Below are 18,294 nucleotides of genomic sequence, written 5' to 3' on the forward strand. Positions count from 1 at the left end.
ACTGAGGCCCAGGAGAAGACATGTTGTCTTCATGGCACTGGGGCCTCGGTGCCTCCTTGCAGCCCCATGGGGAAGCTGGAAGCTGTTGTACCAGTGTTGTCCTTCCCTGGGCCTTGCACACCCACATCCCACGGTCCCAGGAAGAGCCCTGAGCCGTGTGTGAGGGACAGGATCCCCCTTCCCATTGCCTGGAGGTCATGGCTTCTCCTTTCTGCTTCAGAAAGCAAACCAAGGGGTTTCTCAGCATCAGAGCTGAAGAGAAGTCTAAAAGCAGACCTCATGGTGGCTACAGCTTCCTCACAAGGGGAGAAGGAGGGGAAGGTACTGATCTCTTCTCTGTGGTGACCAATGACAGTCCCCAAGAGAATGGAAGAAGGGTGTGCCAGGAGAGGGTCAGTGGGACATGAGGAAAAGGTTCTTCCCCCAGAGGTGCTGGACACTGAACAGGCTCCCCAGGGAGGTGTCACGGCCCCAACCTGACAGTGTTCAAGAAGAGACTGGACAACGTCCTCAGACACACAGGGTGACCTGTGGGGTGTCCTGTGCAGGGACAGCAGTTGGACTCCATGGTCCTTTGGGTCCTTCCAACTCAGGACATTCCATGATTCTATGAAATACTAGGTCAAAAGTCCATGTTTTCATTGTCCAGATGAGATGTAAACATACACATCATGTGCATGTCCACTGTGTGCATGTGGTGAGATGAACCCAAGGGAGCACAAATGCCATCAGCTGTTCCTTGGGGTACCATAAAGGTCAGTGGGACAGAGATGGTGTTCAGGGGTCTCTTCCAACCTGCGTTATTGTAGGATTCCATGAATCTTTTCCTTGGAGATATAAAATGCCTCAGAGTAAATACAGCAGCTCCTCTGAGGAACGTTTCTCCACTCAAACCATTGATAGGAAATTTATTGGATAAATTTGATGAAAGCAGCTTCATTTTATCTGCTCACACACTGGACCACAAAGAGGGTGATGGTGGGTACGATGCCATGTGGTCACTGTGTCTCAGGAACTCATAGTCCAGTAGGAAGCCAATGGCTGTGGAGGGCACTGTGAGGTCACTTCTGCCTCTGCAGGGGATTGGCCAACAGCAGGAACATGGCTGGCAAAGGACTGTGAGGTCACACACACGAGACGAGCAATCGGGCCCAATCAGCATGGCTGGATGAAAGGCAGGTCCTGCTTGGCCACCCTGATCTCCTTCTGTGACAAGGTGACCGGCTGAGCAGATGAGGGAAAGTCTGTCGTGGGGAGTGAATCTGCCACACGGGCTGTGGGTGTTGTGTCCTTAGACTGCAGTAAAGCCTGTGACACCGTATCCCACAGCATCTCCTGGAGAAGCTGCAGCTCATGGCCTGGATGGTGTATCTGCGATGGGTAAAGAACTGCCTGGGAGGCATTTTGTCCCCTGGAGCAATTTGTCCCCTTCCTGTTCACATGGGCACCCCATGAACGCATCACTGCTCTACCCCAGTGTAGACAGGCACTAGGCCTTCTACTCCTGGACCTCTCACCTCACCTGTGCCACTGTTTTCTCCAGCAGCCTCATCCTGGACTGTGGGATGCCCAGAACAGCCCTCCCATGACAGTTTGACAAAGCTTTTTTTCTACACCTTCCCCACATCCCTGCTCAATCCCCTCATGTACAGTTCAAGGACCAGAAAGGTTGGGTACAAGTGAGGCATTGAGAAAAATGGTCAGGAAAGCTTTGAGGTGCACAGAGAGCCCATCAACATGTTGGGCTGCTGTTCTCTCTGAACAGGCCCAGAGGACCTGGACAGCATTTGCTGTGTCCCAGAAACTCGCCTGAAAGGTTGGGATATGGAGAAAAGGTTTGGTCTGGGAAGGGACAGACAGAGGCTGGTGGAACTAACTGGTGTGACCGTGAGACGTCTCCCAAACACCATGGTCCGCTGAGAAAGAAAATAGCAAAAATGACTTATCATGGAATCATAAAATAATTGTGGTTGGAAGACACCCTTAAAATCATCGAGTCCAACCATAACCTAAATCTGGCACTAAACCATGTCCCTAAGAGCCTCATCTATCTGTGTTTTAAACACCTTCAGTGATGGGGACTCCACAACCTCACTGGGCAGTCTGCTCCATTGCTTCAAAACCCTTTCCCTGAAGAATTTTTTTCCTCATATCCAATCTAAACCTCCCCGTGTGCAACTTGAGGCCATTTCCTCTTGTCCTATCACTTGCTACTTGGGAGAAGAGACCAACACCCTCCATGATAAAACCTCCTTTCAGGCAGCTGTAGAGAGTAATAAGGTCTCCTCTCAGCCTCCTGTTCTCAAGGCTGAACAGCCCCAGCTCCCTCAACCGCTCCTCGTCAGACTGGTGCTCCAGACCCTTCACCAGCCTTGTCACCCTCTGAACTCTCTCCAGCACCTCAATGTCTTCCTTGCCATGAGGGGCCTAAAACTGACCCCAGGATTCAAGGTGCAGCCTCACCAGTGCCCAGTACAAAGGGGTGATCACTTCTCTAGTCCTGCTAAAGCTCTGATTGAATCAAGGCTGGAACACCTTGGTGTGACCCAGTTGGTGACAGGTTGGACTGCAGACTCCTGAGGTCCCTTCAGCCTCAGTTCTCTCATGAACCCATTGTGATGTTGGGCTGTGTTTCAGACTGGAGCAGAGCAGGCGATGATGGGGCAGGACCCACCTGTGCTGTAGGTGACCATCTAAACCAACATCTCAGCAGTGAACCAGCCAACACCTCAGTGTGACTCTATCTGGGCAAAGTGTGAGGCGTCCAGGGCAGGGAAGGTTCAGAGGGCATGGGGCGCTGTGCAAGACACAACATGATCTTGGCTTCATGCCTGCAGGCCCCTCAGATGTCAGTTAATGTCAATGAATATTAAAATAAGAAGAACTGAAGACAAAGATCCAAAGCAAAGCATTGTGTCAACATACTTTATTTTCCTTTGGTGTGGTTTCTTTTATTTGAAAAGGGAACGGTTTTCCAGAACTGGGCATGGATTTAGGACACAAATGTCTTCAGCTCCAGGGACACAAACACCTGGTGCCAGTGTAGATGCTCCAGGAACCCCTGCCCAGGCCCCACCTGCACTGCAAGGTGCTCTGGTCTCCCCAGGTCCTGTGTGATAGATGCCAATCCCAGGCCAGCACCTCAGGTACACTGGGGCCCTAAAATGGCATTGGCTGTTTATGGTGAGACAGCTGATGAAGGAAGTACTAAGGATAGGAGAAGAAATACTGGTCTTCCCCTGTACTTTTATTACCAACACTCTAGTATTGCATCTCCCTTGTCGTTCAGGAGTTCCCACCTCTGCTGATTAAATGTCCCTGTCAAAGGACAACTTTCCAGCACTGTCTGGACATTTGCCCTTCCCAGTGCTCTCAGGTTTCTCCTCCACTTGCTCTTTGGTCATTCAGTGGCCTCTCAACTGTCTGGTTTCTGCTTTGAGCTTCAGGGAGTTACAAACTTGCCCCATTTTTCAGAGCTCTAATTAACATGGCAGTCAACACGTTCATTGTGTTTATTTCCATCCTCTCCTATCTCTCTGTCTAAACCAGTTCTTGTGTGGGTGTCCCTTGTGGATGCTGGACCTCATCAGATCCAGCTTACAAACACAGTGAGGAAAGTGTTTTACTGTTTATTAAACTGTGCAGTGTTCACACAGGAGAGCAGGTGGAGCTGGTGCACAGGAGCTGCAGCATCTCCTGCAGAGCTCAGTGGAGAAGTCTGATGGGAGGAAAAGTGATGCAGTCTCTGGTGGCCAATGAGGGAACCGGCAGACTGGGGGTGGGGGTGAGGAGCCAGGTTGTCCATACAGTGTCCAGCCTCAAGGGACTGTTCTTCTGCCTGTCCAGATGTCTTCAGGAGACCCTCGGGATCAATGTCCAGTGTAGAATGCTGCTGTCACTTCTTCTATACACTGGAAAATGACAGAAAATACCCTGGAAAGAAAAAACTCTCTTTTATGAAATCTTCTTTGAAATCTTCATCAGCAAGTGTCCCATTGAAACCTCTCCAGTTAGTTCTACAATTCTTGAAGATTTGAAGAAAATTAGGGAAAGAAACATTGCTCATTAGGGCTTTCTGTGTTTTAATGAGCCCCATGGCGTATTTGGTGCTGAGACCATGAACCTCAGATACCAAGGACAGACTGAAGAATCTGCTCAAGAAGTCCAAGTCAGAAGCAAACTCCAAAGTACCTTGCAGCATTAATGGGCCCCACTGAGGGCTGTTACTGACAAAGCCTCCCCAGGGACTCGTTAGAGCAGATAATTGGAGGCAGCGATTGCATCAGGCAAAGGCAAAGTGCAGCAGCTCTGATGCTGAGAAAGCCCTTGGTTTGTTTGATGAAGGACAATGGCCAAGCCTTGAGCCCCTGCCCCTGGGAAGGGAGATCCTGTCCCTCACGTGTGGCTCAGGGCTCTTCCTGGGGCTGTGGGGAGTGCGATGCCCAGTGCAGGACAATGGTGTGACACTCCCTGGGGGGTGCAAGGAGGCAATGGGGTGCCATGGCCATGACAACTATGTGTCTCCTCTTAGACCTGGCTGGCAGGAACATCAGCCATAGCCAAGGGGACAAAGACCTTGGCTCTTGCAGGGACATCCAGCCTTGCCAGCACCCTTGGCCATCTCCACCATGGTCCATCCTGCACTGTCTCAGGCCTGTGGCTGTTTCCCCACAGGCTGCAGACACCCCATGCGCTTCCCCACCTTGTTCTCACCCCAGTGTGTCCCCACCTGTGCTGCTGTCTCTCCATCCTCACCAGCTGTTCCTGGAAACACAGAGTCATGGCTGATCCAGAGTCCTTCTGAATGACCACAGCACTGTGCTCAGAATGACATTTCTTTATCCTGAGCTCCACTCTGGGCCTCCAGAGGTGCAGTTTCTGGTGGCTTTCCTTTCTCATGCTGTTCCCTCTACCAAAAATAGTAAAATAAAATAAAATAAAAGGCGTCATCTTGGAAAGTGATTTTCAAGTTTTCTGAAGCTACTACTGCCCTTTCTTGTAATGGTTTTACCACAGCCACCAACTAAGACCATGAGAGCTGCTCACATCCTGCTCCCAGTCCCCAAGTGGGATAAGGGAGAGAACTGAATGGGAAGGGAGAAACTTGTGGGTTTAAAAAAAAAAAATAATAAGACAATAATAATAATAAAAGAACAACCTACTAATAATAATATACTTATAATATTTCTATTTACATAAAGTAAAATATATGATACTCAGTGCAATCCCGCACATAACTCCAGTTGTGCTGAACAGGCAGCCCAAAAGAAGAGAGCACCCTGGTCCTGAAGAGCTGATCCCAGCAAGAGAACGTACAAGTGCAAAAGGCAGAGAGGCCCAAGGGCCAACTGAAAAACAGCAAGATGTCATAAAACTGAACTAACTCTGAACTCCCAACAGAATGGAACTTCCGAACAGAGATAAGCAAAGCAGCCGGAAAACCAAAACTAATGGGCTGGAAAAGGCATCTCCAGCTTTATACCAAGCATGACACTAATAGTAGAGAATAGCTTGTTGATTGACCTGGATGTCAATCAAGGTGCTGTCCTGTCTGTGCCCTCTCCTAACAATTTGCACCTGCAGCTGCACTCCAGAGAAGACCTTGGTTTCACTGACAATACTCAAGGTAAGTTAAATAGAAATAGATAAATTAAATTAACAAAATATACTCAGTGCTATCCCCTGTGTAACTCCAGTCACACGGAGCAGCCAGTCCTGCAGAAGGGAGCACCTTGGTCCTGAACAGCCCATCCCAGCAAGAGAGAGCAAAAGGGCAACAGGCAGAAAGGCCCAAAGGCCAACGGCAAAATGGCAGAACGGCAAAAGGCCAAACTGACATCAAACTCCTGACAGGATGAAACTTCTGAATGGAACTGACCAAACCAGCCGGAAAACCCAAAGTAACGGAAGTAACAAGCCCTAAAAGCCGACTCCAGCTTTAGACTGAGCATGGCACTAATCATAGGGAATATTTCATTGATCAGCCTGCATGTCAATCCAGGTGCTGTCCTGTCTGTGTCCCCTCCTGCCAATCTGCATCTGCAGCTGGATGGCCAAAGAAGTCCTTGGTTTCACTGATAACAGCCAAGATATCAGTGAGTTCTGACGTTCCTTTCATAGCAAATGGCAAACACTGTAAAGCTGCTAAAAGACAAAATGAACTCTATCCCAGTCAAGAAACAGTGTTATCTCAATATTCTCATAGTAAATCTAAACAAAAGACTGTACTGGCTGTGAAGGAGAGAGGTTCAAAATGCATGAAAAAAATTAACTCAATTTCAGTAAAAAAAGCACGTTTCCTCAGGCTCCACTTCACCAGGCTAAAGAAGTTTGGGTCTCTCAACATCTCCACACATGACCCAGACTTTCTCTGGCCACACGACAGCTCCTCCCGTTCCTCCAGAATGGGGAACCTCACACTGGAACACACGGCTCCAGATGTGACCACACCAGTGCTGAGTCACCATGGACAACAACTGCCCTTGTCTGGGTGGCCACGCTCCTCCCAGTGCAGCCCAATGTGCTCATGGGCATGTTCCTGTTTAGCACCACTGAGAACTGGCTGAACATCCAGGCTCAGAGGGTTGTGACCAGTGGCACAGAGCCCAGCAGGAGGTACCATGAGGAGCACTGAAGGAAACCATATCCTTACCCAACATCTCCTCCCCTCTTGGGTCCCTGGAATCACCTCAGTGCCAAGGGGAAGAGCACTGCCTATATGGGTGGAGGGGATGGGGTCTGGAATGAGGGTCCAGGGGCAGTTTCTCCTGGTTGTTCATGCAGCAGCAAGCTGGGCTGGATATTTGGAGAGAGGAACTCTTTCTAAGTGCTTCCAATGGGCATGGGAATGGTCTATAGTTTCCTGCACGCTGCCTCTTCTGGTGGAGATCACAGAGGCTGCCAGCCCTTTAGAGAACCCAGGACAGGCCTTTTCCTTCCTGTGGTCACAGCTGGGCCCCAGTTCTCCAGCTCGGCCCCATCTCAGGAGCCTTGTCCTGTGGTGACTTCTCGGGTAAGGTGTACAAGAGGGGTGCATAAGTTTGTCTTAAGGACATGTGATGAGCACCAGGACTGAAGTACCAGAGCATAAGGACCGGCATTTCTCTCTCTGGTGCTCCTGGCCCCATCCTGTGCTCCCCACAGGGCCCCAACCTGGCACTGATGCTCTGCAGAGCAGGTTGGCTGAAACCATGGGGTGACTGCACACTGGTTGTGCTGCTCAGTGAGGGACACAGATGCAACTGCATGGGCTGCACTGTCACTGAGCTCTTTCCTGGGCGTCTAAAGCTCTGGGATGGGTCCAGAGCTTTTCTTGGGACTCAGTGGGTTTTCCGCTCGTTTCAGTTCAGCAATGCCATCCTTGTCCTTCAGGTTCCCGGAAACTGGTGCAGGAAGACGCTGCCTATCCCCTTCCCAGGGACAGAGGTAGGCTGACCAGCCCTTAATTCTTCAAATCCTCCTTCAGGCCCTTCTTGAAGATGGGCTTGACATCTTCCTTCCCCAAGGACCTCAGAACTTCTCTGATTCTGCTGTCACTTTTGAAAGCACAATCCAGAATCATGGGCAAGGGTGATGTAGCAGACAGGAGCACTTGCAATGAGCCGTCCCAGCAGCTGAGATGAATGTCACTGGGCCACTGGGGATTGTTCCTGGAGTCACACACAGAAATGCCAGGGTTCCATCAGAGCTGGCCTCGTGGACTCGTTATGCACCCAGGGATGTTCAGAGACAGAGTCTGTCCCTTTTACTTACAGAGACAGGAGTCACATTGTACCTCTGGCCTCCTGTTGCTACCCCAAAGGAATGGGAGGCACCTCTGCCCCACATCATGGGGAATGGACACGGGGATCTCAGTTCAAGGAAGAAGATCCCAGTGGGTGGTTTCCCGTGGGCTGTTACTCCCAGTGTGAAGGGACCTCAAGGCACTGTCTGTCCCACAGGCCTTCATGGAAGTCCCAGGAGTAGCTGATGGCGTTTCTGCTCACCCAGGTTCATGCCACCTCACGCACATGATGTGCATGCTTGCATCTCATATGTACAATGCAAACATGGACTGCTGACCTGCTCATTCAGTGTCCCTCCATTTCTGTAGGAATAAGCTTGAGAGAAACATTGCAAGAAGATAGAAACCATCATGCACCACCCAAAGAAGATCACTTTTCCTTGTGCAGGTACGGTTACTGAGGCCAGCTCTGTCACAGCAGTGCCCATTGCCTGTCCCTGCCTGCGCCCACAGGACTGACACACAGCAGGACGGTGACCAAGCTGCCAGAGCACTCAGGCCTTGCACCAACACAAGGGATGAGAAGGAGAGTTTGGAGTGGAACCAGAAAAGCTCTGGAAGAACAAGCGCTGCTGCTCCCTGGCAGGGCTGCCAGGCTGGACTCTTCCCTCCACACAGGAACTGTCCCTGCAGCTCCAAATAGGCCTTGCAGGAAGGATACCATGAAAATGAGTCGCGACAGGGCACTTTATTTTGTTATAAATACATGAGATCATGGACAGTAGTTATACAAGAAAACAGGCAGTGAATGGGGGATGACAACATTATCACAATAAAACCACCATCAACAAGAAAAAATAGAGATGAAAGGCTGGTTCTGTAATTAGTTACATTAAAACTCTTATGTAGAAAAAGATGGGCAGTTTATTTCTTAAAAAAACACTAAGTCAAGAGTTTCCGCAGGGCGTCTTTGAGCTGCCGGTTCCTCATGCTGTAGATGGGTGGGTTCACTGCTGGAGGCACCACCGAGTACAGAACTGACACCACCAGATTCAGGGATGGAGAGGAGATGGAGGGGGGCTTCAGGTAGGCAAACATGTCAGTGCTAACAAACAGGGAGACCACGGCCAGGTGGGGGAGGCAGGTGGAAAAGGCTTTGTGCCGTCCCTGCTCAGAGGGGATCCTCAGCACGGCCTTGAAGATCTGCACATAGGACACCACAATGAACACAAAACACATAAAAGCTAAACAGGCACTGACCACAAGAAGCCCAAGTTCCCTGAGGTAGGAGTGTGAGCAGGAGAGCTTGAGGATCTGGGGGATTTCACAGAAGAACTGGCCCAGGGCATTGCCCTTGCACAGGGGCAGTGAAAATGTATTGGCCGTGTGCAGCAGAGCATTGAGAAACCCAGTGGCCCAGGCAGCTGCTGCCATGTGGACACAAGCTCTGCTGCCCAGGAGGGTCCCATAGTGCAGGGGTTTGCAGATGGCAACGTAGCGGTCGTACGACATGATGGTGAGGAGAGAATATTCTACCGAAATGAAGAAGAAAAACAGAAAGACTTGGGCAGCACATCCCATATAAGAAATGGCCCTGGTACCCATGAAGGAACTTGCCATAGACTTGGGGACAATGGTGGAGATGCAGCCCAGGTCGAGGAGGGCGAGGTTGAGCAGGAAGAAGTACATGGGGGTGTGGAGGTGCTGGTCCCAGGCTATGGTGGTGATGAAGAGGCCGTTGCCCAGGAGGGCAGCCAGGTAGATGCCCAGGAAGAGCCAGAAGTGCAAGAGCTGCAGCTCCCGTGTGTCTGTGAACGGCAGGAGGAGGAACTGGGTGATGGAGCTGCTGTTGGACATTGGCTGCCTGTGGGCATGAGGACCTGTGCAAGGAGGAAAATATAGTGATGGTTTAGATGATACTTCTCTGGGAAAAAAACAAAGCCATTTCCCACAGACCCTCCCACCTTGACACAAACAGCGACCCATTTTTTTTTCAGGAGAACGTCCTGGCTGGAGCCCTCGTCGGTGCTTGATGAGTGTGCACTGAAGAGCAGGGTCTCTGCCCAGGGGCTCCTGAGGAGTCAGCCTGACCCTGTGTGATCGGGTGGGCAGGGGACAGTCCTGGGGTTCAGCTTTGTCAGCTGGAACCGCTCCTGGTGCAGAAGGGACTGTCAGCATCTGTACCCCCAGGCCTGAGAAACTGAGTTGGAGAGGTTTGGTGTTTCTACAGCTCCTTCTCCCCTCCCACCCTGGGGAGTGTTGTTGGGTGTCAGAAACCCTCAGCATTTCTGCTGCACTCAGGGAAAACAGAGCGAGTCCTGTGAGACCAGAGGGTGCCTGTGGGTCAGTGCAGAGTGAGGGCAGCTGCTCTGTCCCTCTGTCTTGCTCCAGCTGCCCTGGGCTGGCACCTTTCTGAGATGGGGGCTGATCACACTCCCATGTTGCCCTGAAAAGCCCCCAGGCACTGCTGAGAGCAGAGGGATCCACCTGAGACCATGACAGGTCTCACCCTTTCCTAAGGTCTCAGCACCCAACATTTAGCCCAGGACACACACAGCTCATTCCCCAGCCCCACAGACTGCATTGCCCACACCCCACAGGTCAGAGCAAAGCTGGGACACGTGTTCCCATGGACACACCTGCAGGAAAGGACCCACAAGCTCAGGCTGTGACTCTGCAGCTGAAACTGCCATCCCCAGAGAGCCTGACAGCAAGAACAAGATCCCAACAGCAGTGACCCAGAGCAGGGGAGCAAGAAGGAAAATGCGGTGAGGGTGGGTGTGAGAGAGGCCAGGGCAGAGGCAGCCGGGCACTCAGACAGCGTCACCCTTCCCCAGCTGTGCAGCCACCTCCCAGACACCAACACTACCGGGCAGCTGCTCTCAGCCCCTGTGCTCTGCAGAGGAACTGCAGCTCTGGCTGCACAGGAGCTGCTTCATGCCTTGGAGCCCCCGGCCCTGAGGGCAGAGGCTTTGCTGGGTGGGACAGGAGGCCAGGGGGCTGCTCACAGGAGGGATCGGCACTGCAGGGGGTCACAGGGACTTTTCTCTGTTCTCCCTCCCATAACAATTCTGGGTTTGGTTTCCTCTCATTTCTGATCATTTCCCTGCTGCCTGGAGATTCTCCCCCTGGGAGGTGTTTCCCTGTCCATGTCTGTTCCCTGTCAGTGCTCACAGACCATCCCACCCTCTGTGCCCTCCCCCTGGCCCTACAGATCCTGCCTGTTCACAGGGCACTGCCTGGGGGCATCTTCCTGTCTGCAGGCTGGAAAACAGGACAGGTCAGGCTAAGGCTGACGGGTCCAGCCAAGGTGATGCAGGTGCTGTGCACAGGCAGAGGGGTGGTGAAGGGATGTCATGAGCCTTCTGGCAGATGTACTGATCACTCAGAGTTGCAGTTCAGGAGTCTCAGTGACTTGTTTCAGCATGAGAGCTCATTTTCATTTTTTCCTTTCCTGCACTCCCCAGCCCTTGGGAGAGGAAACTGAAAAGACAGGCTCAGGAAAGCTCCTTACCTGTCTGGTAATCCTTGCATTGATCTTGTCATTGGGGCATCGCCTTCGAAAAATCCTGCAGGTGATCTGGAGCTGTGAGCAGCACTGACCCACACAGCACCCTCCCCACAGCAGAAGCACCTTTCCTGCCCTTATCAGGGATGCTCCTTCCCCCCACATCTTCTCCCCACAGCACCATGGGGATCTCCTCCAGACTGCTCTGCAGGACAGCCCTGGGCACCCCTGGGTGCTCCTCCTGCAGTCACCCTCAGCAGAAGTTGTCATCATTCCCTGTCCCTCTGAAGGGAAGCAGGGAAGCCCTGCTCTGGAGTGTGTTCTTCTCCTCTACAACAGAGATACTGTGGGAGAGACCTGACAGATCCTGTAAATCATGGAATGTACCAGCTTAGGGTCTCCCTCCAGGAAATGCAGCTGCATTGTCCTACAGCCAGAGACTTACAGTGTTAGAACTGTGATTTGTCTCATTGAATCCTCAGCAACCAACCCCCCACATTGCCTTTCCCCTCTCTGTGCCTGGCTCCTGTGCCCTCGGTGCTGCAGGCAGAGCCCTCAGCCCTGCTGCGCTTTGCAGAGGAGCTGCTCCTGGGCAGAGCTGTCTCTCTGCAGCGCTGCCGCTTCCGTGAGCTCCCTGTGTCCCAGGAGCCCAGCCCAGCTCAGCAGCACAGGAGCAGCCCATGATGTCCCTTTCTCTGTCCCCTCTGGGCTCCTCCAGGTGTCCCTGGGGCTCCAATGGCACAGCTTCGAAATTGAAGTAATTAGTGATGTTGATTATCTCTCCTCTTCAGAGACACTTCTTTCCAGCATTGTATTTTTTATTTTAAAAAATGAATCAGTATGAGAATCATCTTTTCTTGTCCCATCATTAGAAAGGACACCAGGAATGTTACAGCAAATTATCTAATTTTTGCAAACTGGGGAAGGAATCTCTTCAGTTAAAGGAATTTAGGCATTTTGTTCTGGTTTTATACTCCTAGGTCTAGAGAGACATTCATCAGTCTTCGGCAATGTCACGTGTGTGCTCTGAAGCAAAGCCTTTGCACACATGAGCTCTTGGACACTTGGTACCAGGTTTCTTGTGGCAGGTCAGAGCTGGGCTGGTGCCACAGCTGGGGTGGTTCAGCCCAGATGTGAGGCAATGTCCTCAGCCAGGGACCTGACTGGGGGAGCTGGAGCTGCCAGTGCTGCAGACAGAGCTGTGACATGGATGGAATGAACTGCCAGGCAGGGTGGCAGGAGTGAGTTCATCTGGTCTGCAAGGACAGCAGCCTCCAAGTACAGCAACAGTCCAGATCAAAACTCAGCCCAGACCTGTAAGGCAATTCAAGGGCTCCATAATGAGCTGTTACTACTGCAGGAACAGTTAAACGAGAAACAAAGTCACTGTGTGGCCACTGATGAATTTAATATGTGAAACAACTGATATTCTCTGTATCTCTTGTCCTCCATCTTCACCAGCAAGGTCTCCCAGGCCTCTGTGGCTGGAGGCAGAACAACCAACAGTGGACGGGGATCAAGTCAGGGTCACTGGAACTAACACAATCCTTTCCAGTCTATGGGACAGCAGGGGCAGCATCCCAGGAGCTGAGACAGCAGGACGATGTCACATGGAGGCCACTCTCCACCATCTGTGAAAGCTCATGGAGACTGGGGGGACTCCCTGACCACTGGCAGCTCTCACACAGTGTGTGCACTGTTCAAAATGGCCAATGGGTGAGCAGGGGAACTAAGGGCTGTGCCCCAGAGCATGTCCACTGGGACCCCATTTCTGGGTGTGTGGAAGAGAAGGTGATGGGGTTTACCCAGGGCAGGTTGTGCTTGTCCATCCTCTTTGCTTTCTGTGAGGAACGGACAGGGTTGTGGACGTGGGGAGAACATTGATGGTCTGTTACCAGTGGTGGTCTGTTACCTGGAAGTCAGCAAGGCATTCAGTGTCATCCCCTGCAATATTCTTGTGTCCAAGGTAGGATATTATGGTCTGTGTTAGTGTGCAAGCAGATGGGTAAAAAGCCATCTGGATGGTTGGGCTTGGAAAGGTGCTGTAGAAAGGGAGAAACTTTCCAGTCATGAGGACAGTCCAGCACTGGAAGCTGTTTCCCAGAAGTGCGCACTCACTCTGTCCCAGAAAGTGACCAAGATGTGTTTGGATAAAGCCCTGAGTAATCTGGTCTGACCCTGCTGTGAGGGGTTGGTCAAGACATGCCCTGAGCTCCCTTGGAGCCTGAATGATGCTGTCCTTTCATCCCCTTCATTTTTTCAGTTTAGAGAAATCTCTCAGGTTCTCCCTGACCACAGGAATAATTCACAGAGAGTCCAGAGCTGCTTTACAAGGGCCCCCAAACGGCCCTGACCACACCTTGTGCATCTCTTCTCATATGTCCCCACCCAGGGTCTTCTTTTTCACTGTCCTTATACCCTTCCAGAATGAACAGCCTGTCTTGCTAATCCTTTCATAGCAGGTTGTTCAAGAGGTGTCAACATCCATGTACAGAGTCTGCACAGCAGCCAGGCAGCAAAGCCATCATTACAGAAATGGAGACGAGACACTTGACCAGCTCCTTGCACCCAGATATCAGCATGACATGTCTGCTGATATGCCAGGGAACACCTGAACTGTAAGAGCAGAGCATGTGAGCCCTGGTTGGGTATCCTGGCTTGTCTCCTGACCCATGTGGTGCTTCAGGCTGTGAAGAGAATCAAAACCAGCCATTGAACTGGGGTAGTACCATTTTATACGTGTCACACAGGGCAGATGAAGGGAGCTCAGAACTCCAGACCTGCTGCACGGTTGGGACTGCAGAGACTGGAAATGCAGGTGACAGTGTGTGTCAGTGCACACACATAAAGATTCTGGCTTCCTTTGTGCCTTTGCACTGACCTGGGATCTGTTCCTTGGCCTTCTTTGTCTCAAAAAGAAAATATTCTCCTATGCAACCTCCGCATCACACCACATAAGAAGTAATTAAAAGGTAGAAAAATAACGAAAGAAGCAAAATTTTGGGGTAATTCTGTCAAAGAGGTATACCCTTTAAATGATTATAACAAAAAAGAAGTGAGAGAAAAAGCATTGTTCTAAGAAATTCTTTCAAGACAAAACTGCTGAGGTGTAGTAGATGCTTGGAAAAGCAAGAATGACTGTTAGGAATGAAATTAAAGAGATTTAAATCATCATGATCATCAATGAGAATAAGGAGTTCCCTGTTACTGTTATCAGTGACAGCACCACTGTTTACAAACATCCTTCAGAGCATCTCCATTTTTCCTGGGCTCCAAAGCTCATCCTGCTCAGAGTTTGACAGGATTGCTGCAAACCCCTGTGACCCAAATCTCTACAACTTTCTCTGCTCAACAGCCTTTTACCCCAGGAAGGGGAAAACTCCCAATGCAGGCACCGAACCAGTGCCCAACCTGCCTGGAGAGCCAGGACAGTTGTGCCACACAACAGCCACCTCTGAGGGAAGCTGGAGGTGACGGGATTGAAATGGTTTCAACCAAAATCATAGAATCATGGAATCATTGAGGCTGGAAAAGACCATTAAGAACATGGACTCCAACTGCATATCCAGCACTGGCAACTCCTCCACTAAACCATGTCCCAAAGCGCCACATCTCCATGTCTTTTAAACACCTCCAGCAATGGAAGCTCCAATCCTGATCTGGCAGGACACCATTGGCTGCAGTTGGACATAAGATACTGGTCATGGCTGTGAGTTCAGCCCTCGCTGCAGAATGTCTCACACCCTCACTGAGGAGGGCAGGGGGCTGGGAGATGGGAGCACATTTCAGTTTCCACATCCCAGGACGGAGCCCAACCCACCCTTGAACTCTGGCATCCCATTTCCTGAGATGCAAAGCTGGTGGCCTTCTGAGGATAATCATGTTAAAAGGCATGAAAAATCCTTCAAGTGTTTGTGTAATTTATCTAGGAATGTCAGTCGTATATGCTTATATTTACATATCTGTAAAATAGTACACTGCATCTGTGGTCGCCCCTCTGGCAATGACAATTAAATAGGCATTTGCACTATAAGGCTTCATACCTCATCCACAAGCACACATCTAAGTGGTTCAGATGAAGGGTGGTGTGGCAAACGTCACCCTTTGTGTCCCCAGGTGATGGACACTGCTCATGTGCCTCTGCAGAGAGTGGCAGGAGCTGGATCCCCTTCTCGGGACAGACTCCTTCCAGGAGAGACACAGACACAGGGGAACTCATCGGGTCTTTACGGCATTTCACTCGGCGTCAGTTTTGACATATTGGGTGCTGTCCTGTGACTGCCCTTTCTGCACAAATGATCATACAAACACAACCATTTAGTAAGACATGGTCATAAAGGGCTGTTATGGACAAGAAAGCTCACTGTGAACTCTGGAGAGAGCAAGGAAGTTTATAATAAGCACCAGGAAGAACCAAGAAGCTCGAGGCCTCTTCTGAAGAGCAGGAGGCCCTGAGCAGCCGTGATTGGCCATTGTAGGTGTGGGAGAGGGTCAGGGCATGTCAGGGAGAAGCAATGAGATGGCTGATGGCTTTAATGAACCCTTCCAGCCATGTCTGAGCCCAGAAATGGAAAGCAGTTGATGTCTGCAGGTGGAGGAGGAATAGGAGGAAGATTTTGCTGGGAATATGGAAGGTAGAAAGGCCTCTCTTGGGCTAATGATGTATGGCAGTGCCATTTCCATCCTGTGGGCATGGCTGTTCCCGGGAGATGGGGAATGGCTGCTGCTGGGGTGGCTGTGCTCAGTCATGGCCCATGAGCTGAACCTGCTCTGCTCCTCTCTTACACTGCCCACACTTGGATGGACCTCAGGAATCATCCATGAACCTGGTGGATCCATGAGCCTCCTGGAGTGATGGGGTATGGATCCAAACAGGGGATTCAAGTAGGTGTGGGACTGGGACATTGAGGTGACTGGTGACCATTGCCAGGTGTATGGAAGAAGCTGGATGAGTTGTGAAGAACGCACAGGCATTTCCAACTGCACAGAAAACCAGAGACTTGCAGTTAAAGCAACAGCACTTGACATAAAACCCACAACCAAAACACGAAACACTCACACTGACCACAGAAAAAGCCTTGAAAAACATTGGAGAAAAATCTACCAGGTCCCAGGGGTCAGGGCTCAGCCATTCTGGTGATGAACAAGCATCAAGGGCTCAGCTCACATGGCAGAAACTTGGGGTTTGCTTTTGCCTTTCACTTCATTAGACGTTCGTTCATTCTTTCAGTATCTGCAGTTCAGGATCATGGCAGCAGAGGGGTCATTGACATCGAAAATGCTCTTAAAGGCCAAGGCTCTGTGCATCGTTTTCCTAAAGGCTTCAAGTCCAGTGTGGATGATTAGAGAGATTTCAGGAACAGCCAAACAGGGAGCATTTCCACAATATATAGCAGTTAAGCCAAATTTCTTCTATTTCCTTCCCTGCTCGCCCTTCCCTCCCTTTCCAGAACAGGTGGCATCAGCAGCCTCCAGTTCATATTGATGTGTTGCATCTCCTGATAAAGACTGAATATGTCAGAAAAGTGGGTACCTAAGTCACCATGTGAATGAGGAGACAGACCAGGACACCTCAATAGGAGTCACACTCCTCTGGACCAAGAGGTGGGTGTTTCTGGGAATCTCAGGTGCCACAGCACAGTGATACTTGTGTTCAGGGAGCTGGTCAAGTGACCCATCTCCTGGTCTGTAATGGTGTCTGAGTTTGCTCAGGTCACCCCTGACTTGAGCCCCATCCACTGCTGGGTGTTCTCCAGACTCCTGCCTTCAGGAACCAAGTCCCAGGAGACCTTGCTGGTGAAGATGGAAGCAAAGAAGCCATGACGAACCTCAGTCCGGTCTGATTCTACTCTTATGAAGTTCAGCAGCAGGCCCATGTTCACCCTGTCTATTCTCTTACTGCAAGTTAAGCTCTGTCAGCTCATCTTGCTGCCCATCCCGTGCAGGTACCAAGTCCAGGGCAGCTTTGGCATCATCCCCACATCCATGGACAAGGTTTCTAAATTCCTCCTTTGCAGCTTCCCCCGCTCCCACCTCCTGTGTGCTGCCTTTGTGCCCTGCAGCTCCATCAGTGCAGAGGAGCAGCCTCATGAGATAAATGCTTCTGTTCATGGGTACTTGGAGAGATCATTCTTGTGCTTGGAGCAGCCTGTCCTGTAAGGATTATCAGATTTCCTGAGCTCCTTCACCCTTCAGACCTACTTCCATGTCACCACTTTGCCCACCATCCCCCAGTATGTGAAAGTCTTCTCCTCTGGAGCCCACCAGCCTGTGCTCTGCTGCTGGTCTTCCTCCCTCCCCTCTGGTGCCTGGGCCCCCTCTGTGTCCTGCTCACAACAGCCAAGGTGGACACTGATGTTCACATCCCTCACCAGCTCTTCCTTCTTTCCCAGTTCCAGATTCAGGTGAACATCACCCTTGTTGGCCCACCAGGCAGACATGTTAAGATGTTGGCCCAGGATCCTCTGGACTGTTGGCACCTGCAGCTTTTCCTGGCCAGTGAATGTCAGGGCAATTACAGTTCTCCATAGGAACCTGCTCATTGACTGGTGACTTCCTCAGGTTACTAACAGAATATCTCTTCCATTTCTTCTCCATGATCAAGTAGTTAGTAACACCCAACACGTTGTCACCCTGTACTGGGTTTACATGGCAAAGTCTTGGAACTGGGGGTGAGTGTGGCTGTGCTACAGTTGTCACCACTCTGAGAAGACAACAGGAGTTTGACCAATGTCAGACAGAGCTGATTTCAGCTGCTCCAAGATGGACCCACTCCTTGCTAAATCTGAGCCACTCAGTGATGCTGGTAGCACCTCTGGGATATTGTATTTGAGAAAGGGTAAAAAATGCTGCACAACAGCAGGTGGGAGAGAGGAGGGAGGAGATGGGAGAGAAAAGCACTGCAGACACCAAGGTCATATCCCATAGGATCCAAGTAGGTCCCTCAGCAGGCCAAAGCTTGCTCTCCTGAAATCCTGCTCTTTGCCTTGTTATCATCTTCCAGGAGCCTCAACTCTACTTTCCCATCCCCAACTGTTCCATCCCTGACCAACTCTTTGCGGTT

The 18,294-nt window shown here is 50.9% G+C and overlaps 1 protein-coding gene across 1 annotated transcript; it reads right to left on the reverse strand.

Moving 5' to 3' along the window:
• Positions 1-8,665: 8,665 nt before the first annotated feature.
• LOC309452352 (olfactory receptor 14J1-like) lies at positions 8,666-9,580 on the reverse strand (the record flags this gene model as incomplete). The annotated part of the gene is made up of 1 exon (XM_082076990.1): positions 8,666-9,580. One exon carries the CDS (start codon positions 9,578-9,580, stop codon positions 8,666-8,668), a length of 915 nt encoding a protein of 304 aa, XP_081933116.1.
• Positions 9,581-18,294: the final 8,714 nt, after the last annotated feature.

Source organism: Streptopelia decaocto, assembly GCF_964273445.1.
Source record: "Streptopelia decaocto genome assembly, contig: HAP1_SCAFFOLD_75, whole genome shotgun sequence".
In the NCBI taxonomy this organism is placed as follows: domain Eukaryota; kingdom Metazoa; phylum Chordata; class Aves; order Columbiformes; family Columbidae; genus Streptopelia; species Streptopelia decaocto.